We start from the raw sequence: 19719 nt of genomic DNA on the forward strand, positions 1-19719 counted from the left end.
TATTTATAAGTATTTGCTACTTGGGTTACAATGGAAACTTTAATTTCAATCAAAACTGCTGTTACCCACCTTCCATGTTTTCTCTGTTCTGATTTTGAATCATTATTGCACAAGCCATGTGTTGCCAAATAAGGGCATTACTTTGCAAAATAAGTTTTTAATCTAACATTGATACATGGTTGGCATACTATTTTGATCTGATTAATCCTTGACTTGATATTGGATGAGCTGCTATATATTATAAAGTCTTTCCATTTGGTATTTGTGCTCCCTTATCTATCAAAAGAATGAAACCCTGAAAAAAATCCAACACAAATGTAGAAAGTATTGTAACTGCGTGATTACATCACGTAATAAAGAAGTTAGAGAGAATGAAAAAGGAACCCCGGAAAAATAATTAGTCTAACCCATTTTGGTCATCCCTATCCAGCATGGTATCCAAATTAAAGTGTACTAGAGAGACTACATTAATAACTAATAGGGTTTAATGATGTTCAATAATTAATAAGTACACTCTCTCAAAACCGGCTGTCGAAAATCTGGAGTTGCCCAAAAACTGGACATTTTTAAAACGTGCCTGCGTCTTCTTTATTTTACTCAATTAAAATTAATTTACCTGAACAATTCAGCTAGGCATTGCACGGCGCTGGACTTGTTATCTGCTTCGCTATTTGCACGCCAGTCTAAACCCATGCTCCAGTGAGCCTCGACCACACCCGACCCATACTGGCCCAAAACACCCACTGCCCAAAGTGCATGACCCGAAATCCAGCAAAATCCAAAATCCGACATGGCCTCAGTTCCGAGGCTGTCAGTTGTAAGATAGTATACCTGTACCATAAGTACTAGAAGTTCGTAAACACATAATCCAATCACATGAGCGACTGTCACTTGAGCGAGTGGCTGGAACATTGCCAGGCCTCATGGAACACAATCAAGACAGGTAACAGGGGATAACAGGGGACGACTTAGAAACAAATCCTCACAATTGTCGTGTGTGTTATAATGATATAAGGGCACCAATCACTCTTAAGGGATTGAGTAAACACATTGTGGATTCATTTAATAAATTTAGGCACATGTGATATACATGGATATAAGCTTGAAGACACATCAACAGAGCTGTTAGTGCTGTCCTCTGCTGAAAAGCACAAGCAAGGCTAAACTGGATCACATGACACACTTTCTTTCAGTGATGTCATGCCCCTACCCCTTAAAGATATATTACATCAACAACTGACCACATGGAGCAAAACATCAAGAACCAGAACTTCTGATCTGGGTCAGAATCCCTACTTCCAACACATATCACACAAAAAAGTTACCTACTTACTTTCCTAGGATTTTTTGGGCATGTCTTCTAATGAAAGGTCCTTCTAAACTCACGAGGTGCAGCAATCCTCACAGGGAGTTGCAGAGAGAATCATTGTAGAAGCTATGCCCCCTTTTTACAGTACCAGCTGCCATATTCCAGTAAGTAGAGTGTATAAAGCTCCCAAAGTCACTTTGAGAAGCTACAGAGAGAAGGTAAGTGTGTAAGGTAAGTGGATGAGGGGACAGAGCGGCAGCTAAGTGGGGAGGGGCCAGGGGTATAGTCAGTGGGTTGCGGGGGGTTAGTCAGGTAGTGGGAGGGCATGGGTATAGTTATCCAGGAGTTAGAACTAGTCTTTCTAACTTTTCCTGAGTAGCCATTCTGGTAAGCAAGTCAGAACCAGCCAAAGTCTCTGACTCTAACTCAAGAGTTTTGGAGAGTTCCAGACACAGCAGAATTGCCTGTCAGAAGTCCAAACTTTCCAGGCAACGCCCACGTAGTCAGTGTGTCAGGACTTCAAGGTGGTCACCCAGCGTATCTTGAGGTTGGAGGTAGCATACCTCTGGAACATGACAATCTGGAGGTCACATGTTCTGGGCCCAAAGGACCAACACAACAACTCATCCACACAAACTGCAATTTCACTCTTTCCTGTTTAATGAATGTTGAAGATGATCCAGTAACATCTGATACAATCCAATCACTTTCCTATATATACCTTCAGTACCTGCTTCAAATTCAATAATACTAGCCAGCAGTCCAAGAAATCAATCTCCATAGCCACCAGGGTGAACTTTGATCCACTTTCCTGTTTACTGAGTTTGTTCTAAGGTCATCTAGAGTTCTGCGGACCTTTGATAGTAGGAAAAAAATTACAGGAATCATGATAGTGCCTTTCACACCCTTGGGATGTCTCAAAGCACTTCACAGCCAATTCATTACTTCTGAAATCGCTTCTTAAGTAGACAAACACAGTACATCTCCCTACAGTAAAAATTTCCATTCTCACATAAACCTGCTGATTAAGCATTGTAAAATGTATAAGCTACAGCATATGACAAGCTCCCCATCTGGAAGTGGGGGAATGACAAAAATTGTGTGTTAAAGATAACAGGGTAGCCATCAGCACTCATTTTTATTAAGGAGTAAATTAGGCAGCAACTTTCAAAATCGACACGTACACATTTAAACAAGGAAACGTGGAAATGAGGAAATTAAAATCTGATTTTCCCTACACCCCACAAACTTTGCTTGACTGGTAACTCTCCAAAAGACTCCATATTGAAATCCATGCAAAGATGTGAAGATGCTGTTTAAAAGCCCACGAAAAGTCTGCAGGCATCTGTAAGAGCAGTGAATGGCAAGTGCTGTTCTGTTGCTGCTGACCACAAAATCTGGACCAATATCTTATGTATTCCTTTAATTCTTTCAATGTTGAATTACGAATTTGTTTCAAGACCAATTGACCAACATCTGGCAACAGCTGAAAATAATGGCCTGTGCCTCTAGTGTTTGCTTTGGTACCAACAGCATTGTTTCTGAACAATATGTGGTTTATTTTGTACGCACCATTTCTCAAAGCAAATGCTAGAATTTTTAGACTCCTACAGGAAATCCAAGAAGCTTGGTAAACAGGAACAGCTTGGACATATGCTTCAAATTCAAGACTTGTAAAGTTAAATATCACGAAATCATTCCTATTTAATTAAATCATTTGAAAAGCAACAAACCTGCATATGTATGACATCGATTACTGTAAGTACATACCTTTAATAAAAGATGCAACTTCCATCCATCTGAGTTCTTGTGTTAAAATTAAAGCTGGTGGTTTTGGTAGGGAATGGACTGTTTTGACTAATTTTGGGAATTACTGAACAGTAATTTATAAATACACATTTAAGCAAAACACCTACGCAGTTTTAACTGACCTGGTCAGGTCATAATTATGGTTAGGGATAATTGGAGACCAGAGATAACAGTGAATATAGACTATTGGAGATAATGGTCTGAATTGTGCTGTCAGCAGTGACAGACCAGCATTTGCCATTTACTACACTTACCGCAGACTTTTCCCAGACTTTTAAGCAGAAACATGGTGCCATTAGGCATTTGATCCAACATGGCGCCCTCTGCATCTGTGGTGTGAGAGAGCAGGATGAATAACAGTGTGTCTTTTCAATTTCAGGAAACTTTATAAGAGGATGTAACACCGAGCAAAGAACAGTGAGTGGGAAAAAGATAAACACTTCTCAGAAAGGCTGTGTGTTTCATCCGATTCTGAAAGATGTTCCAGCATTGGCTCTGTTGGTAACACTCTAATGTATTCAATTTCCTTGCCTGGATTCATATCCTATAATGAGGTCCTTAGTGCAGTCAACTGCAGCAGCACACACACATCTGGACTAAAGATTGTTCTTTAAAGTGCCACTCTAAAGGCTTGTCTTAAGCACAGTACCAAGATGCTGCTTTTCGAATGACTTGTTAAACAGTGGCCCCAATCACCCTCTCAAATGAACATAAAAGATTTCATGGCACTATTCAAAAAAGTGAGGGAAGTTCTCCACAATGTCATGGTCAATATTTATCCCTCAACCAGCATCACTAAAACAAATTATCTGGTCATTATCTTATTATTGTTCATGGGTGCCTGCTGTGCACAAATTGTTGTAACAGCAAATGTTGCAGCCAATGGCCACACTGTGAAAGTACTAATTGGCTGAAGAGCACTTTGGGCCATCCTCAGGTCATAAACAATGCTATATAAATTCTTCCTTTTTATGAATCTTCCCCAGACCTTAATTTAAATCTAGTTTGATAGTTTTTCTCTTAGCGTTTGGACTATTTGTCCATCACAAAACATAAAGAAAAACATATTTTAAGCAGAAAATATTTGTGGATTAGATGGTTCTATGCTTAAAGTGTAAAATCTACGAGGAAATATTTGTGATCCAGAAAAATACCCAAATTTCTTCAACTTATATTTGGAACACAAAAGTATAAAATGCTTCATACATTTATTTTTGCCAAACCTGTCAGATTTGCATTTATTAAATTATGATGCTTGGAAAAATCAATGTTTAAACATTGGTCTTTTATTTATTTGTGAATAAATATGTCAAGAAACTCCTAATTCATAAGCATACAACATATGCTGGAACAAAAAGCTTAACTTTTAACAACTTACATAATACGTTTTCCTCAGTTATGTAAATTGCCATTCTGAAGTATCTTAATAAAATTAAGCATATTTTATCTGGTTTGAGCAATTTTCAAAATTAATGTAGATTAAAGGTGGTAGAAGTTTATCTTAGCTTTTATAAGGGATTTCATTAGCTGAGCTTGTAAATATAGTAAAGTAAGAATGCTTTCTTTTATTAGATTTTTAAAACTATGGATTATCTACAAGGGGAAATGGCAGGGCATAGCCTGGCAGCAGAAAGGGGTGAGGAGAGACACTGTCAAGGGCCATGTCAACCATGGTGTCAGTGCAGAGAGAAGGTAGGCATATCAGAAGTGTTGCAATGGAAGGTAACATTGTCACCAGAGACAAAGAAACTGGGGGAATGGAACAGAGTTCTTAGAAGTACAGTCAATAGACTTATAATGAATACGAGGCCCGACTCAACATCAAGTTCAACAATTTCATATCATAATCTTTGCCCAATTTTTTTCTGGACAGGAACTGTGGTGATTCTGCTTTTCACATTTGTGCCTCCTCTGGACAATTTTTTTTTTTTTACTTGTCCCATTGCCAGCTCTTTTAGCATTCCACACTCAGGACCACAGGTTTCAGCCTATAGGAGACATGTGCTGCTTCTGGCTCTGTCTCTTTCACAAGCACTAATTAGAAGTAATGGAAAGAGACCCCAGCAGTTCAATTCAACAATAGCAAGCTTAAGTGACAGAACACAAAGTATCACTTTATGGTGATAGGACAATCATCTAAAAAGGTTTTGGGGAGGACTAAATTATACTTTTGTGTCTCATGCATTAAAATCACTGTATTTCTGTATATCCTCCACTTCAGTTCTATCTAAAAGCATTGGATTACATTTGGCACAAAAACAGGCCATTCAGCCCAATCAGTCCATGCCAGTGTTTATGCTCCACTTCAGCCTACTCCCATCTTTTCTCTTATCATTGTAACCATCTGTCCCTTTCTTTTTCAAATGATTATCTAGCCCAGGCTTGTCAACCATCCCGGATCTTCCAGGGTTGTCCAGTAATTCGGCCTTTCGACGCATTAAATCCCTGATCTCTGGTAACTCGCAGACTTTTTTCTGTGCGTGCACGGGGCACGACAGTTTTGCGGCTTGTGTTTGAACCTGTCCTGCGGGTGTCTGGGAGATGGAGCTGGCAGCATCAGAATCGGGACAGGTCACATGCCTGCAGCACTGACACCCCACCCAACTGCACAGGTTCATCGCACCTACCCATACCATCACCACCCACTGCACCCCTCCCCCCCCCCCCCGAAGGCTTCATCAGCACTCGCACAGCGAAGTGTCCCCTAATTGATTCAACCAGAGTTGATCACCCTGGTCTAGCTTCCCCTTAAATGCATCTGTACTACTTGTTTCAACCAGTCCCTGTGATAATTTCCACATTCTTGCCAGTCTGTGGGTAAAGAAAAGAAGTTTCTTCTGAATTCCCTATTGGTTTTCTTGGAACTAGCTTATATTGATAGCCCCTATATGCTTCCCCACAACAGTTGAAACAGAGATCAAATATTAATAGGCCACCAGTGTTTCATCATAAAACTGAGCATGCTAGAGGTTGGTGATAATGGGTGGCTGCTCAAATTCAGATTTTATTCATATAGACTTCTTTTTCATAATTAATCTGGTATACTCTGACTCTGCATTAGGGTTAGGGTTAGCTTGATTCTAGCATGGATCAAGTTGGCTGAGCCTCACCTGTACCATGCTCCGCCTTATATGAAGCGTTGCTAGAGATGAATAGAGGTGTGCAAGTGAAGTGGCAAATTAGAGTTGACATGTAATTTTAATTACAAATTACAGGCGCACTTTCTACAAGATCAAAATTGGTAGTAGATTGAAATAAAAACAACATTGTGTAAATAATAAACAGGACAGTCAGCATTTGTGATGTGACAAGGTTGATGACTATGCTTCAACTACTTGGGTCACAAGGCATATTCCATTCAAACGTGAAAAATGTCATAAGCTGCCCTTTTTTAAAAAAAAATTGTTCATGGGACGTGGACGTCACTGGCCAGCCCAACTGCCTTGTTCAGGGGGCATTTAAGAGTCAGCCATGTTACTGAGTTGGAGTCACATGTAGGCCAGACCAGGTAAGAATGGCAGATTTCCTTCCCTAAAGGATATTAGTGAACCAGATGGGTTTTTATGACAAACGGCAGTGGCTTTGTGGTCATCAGACTTTTAATTCCAGATTTTTATCTAATTCAAATTTCACCATCTGCTGTGATGGGATTCAAACTCAGGTCCCCAAAGCATTACCCTGGATCCAGTGACAATGCCACTGTGCCACCAATATTCTGAAATCTGGAAGTATTCCAGGGTATATTACAATTATCACAATTCCTTTTACAGTAACATGTGTTGGGAGATAAAAGCCTGAATTTTTGCAAATTCAGAGAGCCTATCTGGTGTTACACAAACGGCTGCAGATGATCGGATCCGGAGGACCCACCCCCAAATACTATCATTTTCTGGGGGGGAGAAATAGGGGCGAGCACTCATTTGCACATATAAAACAAATGCAAAATGACTTCTTGTGATTTACAAAATTTTGCTTTTATTCCAGTTGTGCAGTTATCCATTATTTTAATTGACAGATTGCTGGTTGTACAAAGTTAACAATTTTACCAACAACTATAATTAAGGTATGAAGCTTAAATAGACAGCAACAGGCAATAAAGATGCACAATGAATGCTCATGAAAAAAATTAGCAACAAGACTTGAAAAATCCTCTATCCTGGCTCTGTTTCAACTTGTAACTGCATATGTGGTCTGTTATGTTAACAACACTGCCAGTAAGACAATGTTGCAAAAAATTTAAAAACCAGACACAGAACACCAATCATATTGACTAGAAATTCAAACAAATTGAAGCAAACTTGCACTTCCCATGTGCATTTGATTGTATGCATCAAGCAGATAATTACATCACCATTGTATTTTCTCCAATTACAGTCCAGATCTTGAAACTGTATTTTCTATTTATATACCAAATTCTAAGGCACCAAAACTTAGCAAAGGCATGTGAAAAAAGTACAAGTTAACTGAGGTCCGAAATGCTGTGTCCTCTCAATGGTTTCTGATATGGTTTGCTAATATCAATAATCTAGTCTTAATGGGAAGTTCACTGGCGTTGAGCCAACTATTCTGTATTTTAACCACCCATAATGAGGAATAATTTGGCCAATAAGTTCCCAAATTCTATGTACTTTTATCACAGCAGCACAAAAATCTCATCCTTGAAGCCATATATTCAAAATTATAACCACATTTTTGTAAGAAGAGAGAAGCTTTAACACTCTTTACATCAACACAGATCTCAATTTAGTGATTCAGCAACTTAGCACTCTCAGCTATCTTTCTGGTCCTTGTATACCAAGCAACGACTCTTGTCAGCTCTGACAAGAAGGTCACAATCTTCAGTACATCATCTGAATACTGTAACTGCTTGAATATGATTCATACATTAATTACACATTGAACAATTGTGACCATCCTATGGATGTGATAAGGCACTATATAAACGTTTGAGCGCTAAAGGAAGCACTTACATTTCACATCACACACAATGAGACAGACATATCCATTTTATCATGTACCTGAATGCACATTACAGTAAATTTTATACTTCAATATCACAGAAGGTATTTCACAAGCAATACCAGCCAAGCAAATTTCTTGTTCAACCATCTTCCCTCACCATCACCCCAAATTTCTCTGCTCTCAAAGGCACTTATGCTTGATTACAATTTCACAATGTCAATGTAATCTGCGTATTTGGATTTTGTGATTCAATTTTAATTCCATCCCATTAAGAATTTTGAAATTATATTCTGAAATTTGAAAATATTCCAGAGCATATTTTCATGATTCCTTCTACAGTTACATGGTTTGAGAGATAAAAGCCTGAATTTTTGTAAAGATGGAGAGCCTCTCCGTCATTACGCAAATGGCTGCAGATGATCAGATCCGGAGGACGCACCCCCCAAACACAGCACCTACCATTTTCCTGGGGGGCGGATGGGGAATGGGGGCAGGCACTACTTTGCACATATAAAACAGCAGCTGCCTCCAGTCATGCTAGGAGCAGTTCTAAACTTTGTGGAGTGCTTGAATAGATGGGATACCCTTTTGGAGAAGTAAGGTACCCTTTGGATATGGTCCTCAGATATCTTTGGGAGAAGTAAGGTACCCTTTGGGATTGTTAAAATTAGACATGAATATGCACTGAAAATTAATAAATCCCTTAAAACTGTCAAACTGAACTGTCAAGCTGTCAAGGTATTTAAAACTCCTGCCCTTGAAATATTTGGGAGGGAAAAACCATCTGCAGTGTGAAAAGAATCAATGCCTGCTATTTCACTCTGTCTGTTGACATAAGACTAGTGCTGCATGGCTAATTTCACAATCTTCCATTATCACATTGGGATGCCCCTCATTTCACAGTTTGACTGACAGCTCCAAGTGGATATAGAATTTTTGGAGTGGGATTATGAATTCCTATGCTTGTTTTTTTTATAAGGGATTAAAGGAATTTAAATATAGTGAATGGATTTTATCAATGAGTTAGTTTTTTTTGAAATAGTGAATTCTACAATAGACACTTTATTTTATCTCATCTCAGTGTGGGTCCTGAGAAATGCTCATGGTGGATAGTGGGTAAATTGGCATAGTAGGTACAAGTGCAAAGGATGTTTGTTGAGGGGGCATTGGTTGGCATGAGTTGCCACTAAGTTGACATAGGGGCTATAATGGGTCATGGGAGTGTGCAGAGGGATTTAGGTTTGTATAGAGCGCCTTAGGGAGGTGTGTGGGGGCACAGAGAGTGCGTGGAGGGGGGGGTGGTTGGGGGGGGCTGCAGGTTGAGGGGTTTTTCATGTTTTTTTTTTAAACTTCCACATGGTACCATTGTACCAAGGCAGGCCGTTGGCCCAGCCCGCCTCTGCACCCAGCAGCCTCCTCCCTTGCTCTGGGCTCACCTGCCACAACTTCCATTTTCACCCAACTTCCCCAGACCTAAAATCCAACCTTCCGGGGCACTTTCTCTCGGGTCAGATTTGCAGAGCCAGGAATTGTCTCGAAAATCCCAACCTGGGAGTGAACATTCAGGCCAATGTGTTCAGTTTGTTCCCCTTTCCCAGGAAGAAAAACAAGAAGCATGTTTAGCTTGTAGTGTGGGTGGAATTCCTTTCACAATTTTGAAATATATACAATTTACAGTACAAAACCAACGCACATTCAGCCACGTTACATTAAAGACCTAATCATAGACAAGTAAAGCAGTAATGTTGTCACACATGGGAACAAACATGCACATGACTGTTATATACTTTTTGCTGCTTCTGTCGGAACAATTAACATTTTAATTGTAGAGGGCAGTTAAAAAAAGTTAAGCTAGCAAATCAAGAAATGTGAAAAAAAGCATACTACAGACTAAAACTTTGTTCGGTTTGCATTTGTGTAAATCATAAGGCACTGCCATTTGTCTGATTTGTAAGGCCTGCTGCCCATTTTAAAATTCAGATTCAGCGGTACTAACTCTAAATCTTCACGGAAGTTTAAGTGTTGACAGTGTGTCAGCTGATTGTATAGTTGAGGGACATTAGAGCCAAACCTGATGAAATGCCATCATCAGACATAAATCCACAGTTCCAAACAAAGGGCAATGACTAACTTATCACAACCACAGAACCTGATTAGCTTTTTAATCTTCAAAAAGGGAAAATCAATCTGATTATCTCTATTATCTATCCTACTCAAAAGTTTGCTCAACAGCTGGCACTATCAGAATCCCCTCAGTACAACAGTTCACCACTCCCTCTAAAATCACTCCCAGAGATCCATGATTCCAACAGTCAAATTATTTAACTATCACTAACTGAACTAAATAAATTTTCTGATCAACCTGTTAAATACTGCCAGAAGTAATAAAAAGACTTAAATTTCAATAAGTACACCATTAGACCTAATACATTGAACTCTTGGAATAAACCAAAGATGGATGTCACACATTCCACCTTCCCAACATGTGGAAACTTGCACACTGTATAACATACAAAGCTAAAAGATGTCATTTTGGCCCTGCTAGTATGCTAGATTTTTGGTAAGCAATGCTGATCCTAGTTAGAAACTTCCAGCTTGCCTACTACTCCACTTACTCCCGTCTCATCTAAGTTAGTTAAGTAAAATTTCCACACTATATACTTTTCCGACACCTTTATATCCGTACCGTACTAGTACGGATATAAATAGCTACAAGAAATTAGCATTTATGTTTTTTATTCCCTCAATGGTCCAAACCAGAGATATGGTCAGAAATTAAGTTTCTATGAAGTTGATGCGTAAACTATTGAAATGTATTTACTTCGCGCGATTGCTGGACAAAAGTGCAAGTCTGGAGTAAAAACGAATGTTGCTGCTGACTGTAAGAAAGCTGCTGTTTAAGAGAAACTGGGAGTGTGTTCCCTCCCCTGCCTCAGAGTTAAAGGACTACACTTGGCACCACCGGTGGACAGGTCAAAGCTCTGAAGAGCCCGTCACCGGCAAAGGCGCTTCCAACGCCAACAGTGCAACCCGGGAGAGGAGGGACACACCGGAGCAAATACACATGCCGGTCCCTGCCGCACCCAAACATCCTCTCGGCGGACCGGACTCCCCACCGGCCATTCCTGACAGCAAATAATTTAAAGTGGAGTGGAGTGGCGAGCCGGCTGGGCACTCGCCCAAATCCTTCAGCCACCCGGAAACACCTGCAGCAGCTCCGAGGCTCCCAGCCGGGCAGGTGATCCCCCTCCACTCACCCATTTCGCACCCTCGCGCGCCCACACGAGCTCCTTGGCTTCCAAACACCAACCGACACGGCTCGCGCCCGCCGCCGACCAGGCCACGCCCTCCCTGTGACGACTCTCCAGTTGAGTATCCGGAAAGTGAAGATCTCGTAGGCAGGAATACACTCTCCTGTAGTCCGACAGCAATTTGCATTTACACGGCGTCTTCGGGCAGTTTAAAGGAGTCTCCGAGGCGCTTAGCAGGAACCTCTCATCGAGCAAAATTTGGCGTGGAGCCACACAAGGCTCTGTTAGGGTAGATGTCCAAAAGCTTGCTCGAAGAGATGACTTTTTAAGGAGGAAAGTGAGGCAGAGAGGTGCAGGGAAGGAATTCTGGAATTTAGGGCCAGGCGTCTGAAGACAAAGCCACTAATGGTGGAGCAATTAAAATTGGGGACGCACAAGAGGAGTTAAAACGTCTTGAAGGGTTGTAGGGCTGGAGATAGTTACAGACGTAGGCGAGGCTCTGGAGGGATCTGAAAACAAGGAAAATAATTTTAAAATGGAGGCATTGGCTCCCAGTTAATGTAGGTCAGTGAGCACAAGAGGTGATAGGGGAACAGGGCTTGCTCTAAATTAGGACTGAGGCAGTGGAAGTTCGGATGACATCAAGTTTACAGAGGGTAGAATGAGAGAGACCAGTCAGGAGTGTGGTGGAATAGTCAAGTCCAGAAAAGACAAAGACACGAATGAGACTTTCAGCAGCAGCGGATGAACTGAGGCAGGGACAGACTGGGCAACATTATAGAGGTGGAAGTAGTTAATGATATTGGGAATATGTGGTCAGAAGCTCATTTTGGGGTCAAATATGATATCAAAGTTGCAAACAGAATGGTCCAGTCTTACTCACAGACAGTTATTAGGTGAAGGGTTGGAGTCAGTAGTTTGGAAACTGGGTTTTTGGTGTGACCAAAGACCAATAGCTTCTGTCATCCTAATATTTAGTTAGAATAAATTTCTTGTTTGTGTCATATTTCATATTATAATGTTCCTGTGAAGTGGCTTGGGACATTTTATTATGTTAGAGGTGTTATATAAATACAAGCTTTGTTTAAATTGCTGCTCAAAAATTACTAGATGTCAGACAAACAACCAGACAATTTAGAGACCATGAAGGAGTTGAAGAGAGGGGTAGCAAGGTAGAGCTGGGTATCATAAGCATTCAAGTGAAAACTCATGTTGTTTTCAGATTGAGGGGCAACATCTTGATGAGAAATCCTTGGGGGACACTAGATGTATTGGTGTGGAGCAAGAAGAGTAGGCATTGCAAATGATTATCTAGCTGTGACTGAATTGATAAAAATGGACAAATGCAGTCCCATCCAGTGGGATGATGGTGGAGAGGTGTTGAACAAGGTTGGTGCATTCAGCATGGCAAAGGCTACAGACAAGCCAAGCTACAGTCATGCACAATGTCATTTGTGACTTTGATAAGAGCCATTTTGGTACTGTGGTGGGACAGAAACTTGATTGGAGGGATTCAAACATGGAGGTCTGGGGAAAATTTGCATAAATTTAGGGGGAACAGTGGTACTACAGCAGCAGATACATTGGTAGATAAGTGTTGACAAGTTAGGGTTTTTTTCCCTATTCACTGGATAAAAATGGAATGACAAAGCAGGGTGATACATAAAATTAGTGCAAGAATGGAAGGCAAGAAGAATAGGAGCCCCCGGATAGGAAGACACAGCCATGACTGCTGAGAAAAGAGATACCTTTAAAGAATCATAAAATATACAGCACAGGAGATCATTCAGCCTGTCACACCTGTGCCAGATCTTTGGTTGAGCTATTCAATTAATCCCACTCTACTATTCTTTTCCCATAGCCCTGTAGTATTTTTTTCTCCCCTTCAAGTACTTATCCAATTTTCTTTTAAATATTGCTATTCAATGAGCTCCCACCATTTCCCCCTGTCTAGATTTTCAGGCAATGTGTTGCAGGCCACAACTTACTGTGGGGGACAAAAAGTTTCATCATGTCACCTCTGGTTCTGTAACCAATTGCCTTAAAGCTGCTTATTGCCTCTTCTGCCACTGGAAACAGATTTTCCTTACTTACTCCATCAGCCATGATCTTATTGAATAGTGGAGCAGGCTTGAGGGAGCATGCATCCTACTCCTGTTCTGACTTCCACCTCTGCTGTAAAGATAACAACTTCAGCTTCTCTAGTCTCTTCAAATAACTGAATTCCCACATTCCTGGCACCCTTTCTGAGGTTTTCGCATTCTTCTGGAAGTGAGATCCAGTTATTGTTTTATAAAGGTTTATTATAACTTCCTGTGTTCCTCTATGAATGAAGTCAAGAATCTCAAATAATTTTTTTCACAACCTTCTCATCTTGTCACCTGTTATGGTGAAAGTTGATAAATATCTATGATGGTGTCTTATGTAATTATATAAGTTATAATAAACCTTTATAAAACAATAACTGGATCTCAATTTCAGAAGAATGTGAAAACCTCAAAGGGTGTGGAGAAGATGTACCAGGAATGTGGGACTTCAGTTATCTTTACACCAGAAGTGGAAATCAGAACAGGATATGTAATTATATCAATAAACTTGGTGTTTGTCAGAATCTTTAAATATTGTAGGTGCTTATTTTAAGTTGCAGTGTCATGTGTAGAATGGGTGAAATGATATAAATGACATAATATTGAAGTTCTTCCTTCTGGTCTATATTGGAAATGGTTCCTTGATCCAGTCAGAAACAAGTAACATATTTAAAGTGTTATCTACACTACCCTGAACTTTTCATTTCACGGTTTACTCTGCTTAATTCAAAATTTCTTACTTCGAATTACCTGTTACATAAAAATACATTGAGCACAGAAACAAGCTATTTGGTCCAACAGACCAACAGATCTCTGCAGGTGATTATGTTCTAAATAAGCCTCCTCCCATCTTACCTCATCTCAATCAATGTATCCTTCTGTTTCTTTCGGGGAATTTTAACCTTCAAAAACAGGTGGATATTGGTCAGATGGGATGTTAAAATGTTAAAAAATCTGAATCCTAGCGCAAACGTATCTCCAATCTTCCCATTCCCAGTTTTAAAGGAGGTGGGATGGGGCAGGCAACCAACCCACACCCAGGACATGTGTTGGCAATTTCAATATTATAGCAATGTGTGGCTCACGTTGAACCACCATTTTAAATTTAACTCTGGTTGACTAAGTTTTCAGGGTCTCAGGAAACCTGGTGGCTGAAGATAGGTGAGGATTGCTGAGTCCAGCAGTTAAGTGCCTTTCCACTTACCTGCTGGATGCAGCTTACTTCCTTCACCAACCCTCTGCAATCGTACTCCAACTGTCACTGCCCCCGGCCCTTCCAATATCCCCCAACCAACCCTTTAGATTTCCTCCATGACTGTTCTGGTCTCCCCACTTGGCCTCTGATCTTCAAGTAACTGTACTGATCAACCCCCCAACACTTCCAATCTTCTTCATGTTTCAATCTCCCCTGTCCACCTGACCCTTCTGATCTTCCCCTCCAACCCTTCTGATCCCTGTCAACCCTTCAGATATCCTCCAATTTTTCTAATCTCCAGCATGACTCTTCAAATCTCCCCCCTCCTACCCCAAGACCTCCAACCTTCCTCCCAAATGTCCAGTTCCTGAATGCTGCCTGGTACCAAAGGCCTATACATCCGACAGCCTGGCTACAGCTGAGAAATGAAACAAAAAATGTCTTGTCATTAAAAATCATCAGGAACTATCAGAAACCCATTCTTTCATGTTTCCGTTCCTCAAAGCAACAATCCCACCCACCCACCCAACCCTTCTCCCTCCGCGTTAATATCCAGCCTCTTCTCTATCATGTATTTGTCTGTTTTCCCCTTAAATGTTCCTACGCAACTCGCATTAACCACTCAAGTAGTTCCACAATAGAGAGTTCCTCGTTCTCACCACTCTCTAAGTAAAGAAGTTTCTTCTGAATTTGCTATTGGGTTTATTAGTGACTATCTAATATTTATGGCCCCTAGTTTTATATGCCCCCACAAGTGGAAATATCTTCTCTATGCCCACCCTATTTACTTAAATAGGATTTTATTTTAATGGAGCCATACCCTGGGGAATCAAGGTAAATCTGCAAGAAGTAAAGAAACGCATTTCTCCCTACATGTGTGAACATCAGCTGACCTCAGTTCTGATGTAGCCCTGCAGCAAAAAAGGCTGCTCCCACGATGAGTAATAGCCACGTGGATGGAGGGAGAGAGGTTGCAGGTGTCTTTGGAACCATAATTAAGCAAGGAATGAACATCATGAAGAAAAGGGAAAAAAGGGTAAGGACAATTTGATCAATAAATACTCAGCAATTCTGATGGCAACAAAACCCTGCTGCCCATGTCTGAACTCTCACTAAGTCCTGTTCAGCCTGTGCTCACTGAAGATCACCAGCTCCTGGTTGAGCAACACCTTGATTTTAAAATTCTCTTTATTTTAAAATCCCTCAATTGCCTTGCCCCTCCCTATCTCTATAATGCCCTCCAACCCTACAATCCTCAGCAACCTCTGCAAACCTCCAGTTCTGACATTCTGTGCATCCCTGATTTTAATTGCTCCGCCATTGATAGCTATGCCTTTAGCTGTCTTTGCACTAAGCTCTGGAATTGTACGTTAAACCTCCTTTCAAATGCTCCTTAAAACCTACTTCTTTGACCAAACATTTGGTCACCTGGCCTACTATCTCTTAATGCAACTTGGTGTCAAATTTCTTTTGTTAATGCTCTTGTAAAGCATCTTGGGATGCTTCACTACATCAGAGGTGCTATATAAATACAGGTTGTTGTTGTGGTTGTCCTGGCCAACATTATCCCTCAATCAATACCTAAAACAAATCATCTGGTCATTTATTTCATGCTGATTGTAGTACCCTGCTGCGCACAAATTGGCTGTCATATTTCCTATGTTAGTACAGTGCCTAAACTTCAAAAGTACTTCATTAGTTGTAACGCACTTTAGCATTTCTTGAGGTCATGAAAGTTGGTGCATATGTGCAAGTTTGTTCTTTCCTTCATTCGATCTATTTGTTTCACTTTACATTTATGCCAGGTGTCACTAGTATTCACTTATTAAAGATGTTGCATTTAGCATGCACCTGAGGCATCATGCCTTGAAATGGGGCACCTCCAAAGCGTCATCTCGAAAATGTCACATGTTTATGGTGCAAAGAAATTAGATTGGGTTAAATTACCCACTAACTGGCAAATGAACAATCAAATATTTAATTTGCTAAATATGATCAATCAAGATAATTTCTAGGCAGGCAGCAAAAATACAAACAAGGCATAAGTAACCAAATAAAACCAAACACTAAAATTCCTCGTATTTTTCGAAGTATTATCCATGAAACAGGAAATTACATAAAACTGATCAATCAAATTGTTCAATATTTTTGAAATTCATAAATTAAACATGTAGGCTCCTGAGGACTAGGATATTTATTTCTTGCAGCTAACATGTATTCATTATATAACAAGGTATTAAACTTTTATTTAAAAAGAAGAGTATTAGTAATTACCTGATGTTTTTTTCTGAGCTGGGTGGCTTGATCTTTTCCAAACAGCAAAGTTTTGAAAGTTATAAGCACTTCACAACCTAAAATATTTCCTCAACAAATAGTATTTAATTGACAGCAGGATGTGCCTACCTGGATTACTTTACCACAAGAAGTACTTTGAAAGTGTTTAAAAAATTTAAAGTGTTTTAAATAGAACAACCAAACAACCAAGTTAAACAAGCATATTAGCTGCCAAATGTCAGAATTATTATCCAGACAACAAAGATTACAAATTATAACACAAGAAACAAGAAAAGCTGAGATAGTCAACAGAAAAATAACTTCTATTTTCCCATCAACTGCCTACTGTTGAAAATCCCTCCAGTATGTTTTGTTCTAAAATCTGATTACTTTTAAGGATCTGGAGCTTCCACTTTATTCATTTCTGAAGACTTCATGGGCGACTTTTTTGATTGTTGGTAGGGGTGGGAATGATTGTGGCACCATTTGAAAATAGCATTACTGGAGGGAGTCACTGTATCCCAGTGCCTCCGGAACGTGACACAATTTTCAAAGGGAGTGGGGGAACAGGGAACCTGCTCTCCTTCAATTAAGAACCTATTAAGAAACATAAGAAATAGGAACAGGAGTAAGCCATTTGGCACCTCGAACCTGCTCCGCCATTCAATATGATCATGGCTGATCTGTTTGTGTTTCGAATTCCATATTCCCATCTACCCCCCAATAACCTTTGATTCCCTTGACTAACAAGAATCTATCTGTCTCTGCCTTAAAATTATTAAATGACCCCTCCTCCACCGCCTTCTGAGACAGAGAGTTCCAAAGTTGCATGAAAGAAAATATTTCTCCTAATCTCTGTCCTAAAAAGGCAACCCTTAATTTTAAAACAGTGCCCCCTAGTTCTGGACTCACCCACAAGAGGAAACAACCTTTCCACATCCATCTTGTCAAGACCAGTCAGGATCTTATATACTTCAATCAAATCACCCCTCACTCTTCTAAATTCCAATAGAAACAAGCCCAGTCTGTCCGACCTTTCCTCATAAGACAATCTGCTCATTCCAGGTATCAATCTAGTAAATCTCCTCTGAACCACCTCCAATGCATTTACCTCCTTCCTTAAATAAGGAGACCAAACAGCCTCGCCAATGCCCTGTATAACTGAAGCATGACAACCTTACTTTTATCTTCAATCCCTCTCATAATAAAGAATAGCATTCTATTAGCCTTCTTAATTACTTGCTGTGCTTGCATGCTAACTTCTTGTGACTCGTACTAGAACACCTAGATCCCTCTGCACCTCAGAATTATGCAGCCGTTCTCCATTGAAGTAATACTCTTTTTTTATTCTTCCTGCCAAAGTGAACAACTTCACATTTTCCCACATTAAACTCCAATTGCCAGATCTTTGCCCACTCACTCAAATTATTTATATCTGTCTACAGCCTCCTTATGTCCTCTTCACAACATACTTTCCTAGCTCTCTTTGTGCCATCTGTAAAATTAGCTACCATGCCATCAGTTCCCTCATCTAAGTTATTGATGTAACTTGTAAAAGGTTGAGGCCTCAGCACAGACTCCTGTGAGACTTCACTCGTCACATCCTACCAATCTGAAAAAGACCCATTTATGCAAACTCTCTGTTTTCTGCCAACCAGGCAACCTTCTATCCATGCTAATATGTTACCACCTACATCATGAGCTTTTTTTCCTGTAATAATCTGCGATGTGGCACCTTATCAAATGCCTTCTGGAATTCCAAGTACAGTATGTTTACAGGCTCTCCTTTAATCACAGTGCATGTTACTCCTTCAAAAAAACTCCAATAAATTGGTTAAACATGATTTCCCTTTCACAAAATCGTGCTGTCTCTTCCCAATTACCTTGAGCTTTTCTAAGTGCACAGCTATAATCTCCTTAATCTCGAAAGAGTTATAATCTCCTTAATAATCAATTCTAACAACTTCCCCCTGACATACGTCAAGCTAACTGGCTTATAGTTCCCTGTTTGCTGCCTCCCTCTCTTGAATAGAGGGATTATATTTGCTACGTTCCACTTTGATGGAACCTTTCCAGAATCTAGCGAATTTTGGAAAATTAACACCAGCATATTGACTACCTCATTAGCCCCCTCTTTTAAGACCCTAGGATGTAGTCCATCAGGACCCAAAGACTTGTCAGCCCACAGCTCCATTAGTTTGCTCAGTACCGTTACCCTAGTGATTTCAATTTGACCAAGTTCCTCTCGCCCTTTTATCTCCTGGTTTGCAGCCTATTACTAGAATGTTTTTTGTACCCTCTATAGTGAACACAGAAGCAAAATATTTGTTCAGGTCTTCCACCATGTTCTTATTATCTACCATCAACTCCCCACTGTCACTGTCTAGAGAACCAACACTCACTTCACTTATGGATAAAAACAAAAAACTGCAGATGCTGGAAATCCAAAACAAAAACAGAATTACCTGGAAAAACTCAGCAGGTCTGGCAGCATCGGCGGAGAAGAAAAGAGTTGACGTTTTGAGTCCTCATGACCCTTCGACAGAACTAGGTGAATCCCAGGAAGGGTTGAAATATAAGCTGGTTTAAGGTGATGGGTGGGGAGGGGTGGGGGGTGGTTGGGTGGGGGGAGAGAAGTGGAGGGGGGTGGTGTGGTTGTAGGCCAAAGCAGTGATAGAAGCAGATCATCAAAAGATGTCACAGACGGCAGAACAAAAGAACACATAGGTGTCGAAGTTAGGTGATATTATCTACACGAATGTGCTAATTAAGAATGGATGGTAGGGCACTCAAGGTATAGCTCTAGTGGGGGTGGAGGGAGCATAAAAGATT

At 40.3% G+C, this 19719-nt stretch overlaps 1 protein-coding gene across 3 annotated transcripts in view; it reads right to left on the bottom strand.

The window, feature by feature from the left end:
• The window catches only part of rell1 (RELT like 1), a 78662-nt gene extending 67230 nt beyond the window's left edge, over window positions 1-11432 (bottom strand). For all 3 annotated transcript variants that reach the window (XM_041195317.1, XM_041195335.1, XM_041195325.1), the window contains exon 1: window positions 11338-11432. In XM_041195317.1, coding sequence (XP_041051251.1) covers window positions 11338-11341 — 4 coding nt within the window. In that variant the 5' untranslated portion in view covers window positions 11342-11432. The remainder of the gene's footprint in view (window positions 1-11337) is intronic.
• Window positions 11433-19719: the final 8287 nt, after the last annotated feature.

Source organism: Carcharodon carcharias, chromosome 1 (genome assembly GCF_017639515.1).
Source record: "Carcharodon carcharias isolate sCarCar2 chromosome 1, sCarCar2.pri, whole genome shotgun sequence".
Classification (NCBI taxonomy): Eukaryota; Metazoa; Chordata; class Chondrichthyes; order Lamniformes; family Lamnidae; genus Carcharodon; species Carcharodon carcharias.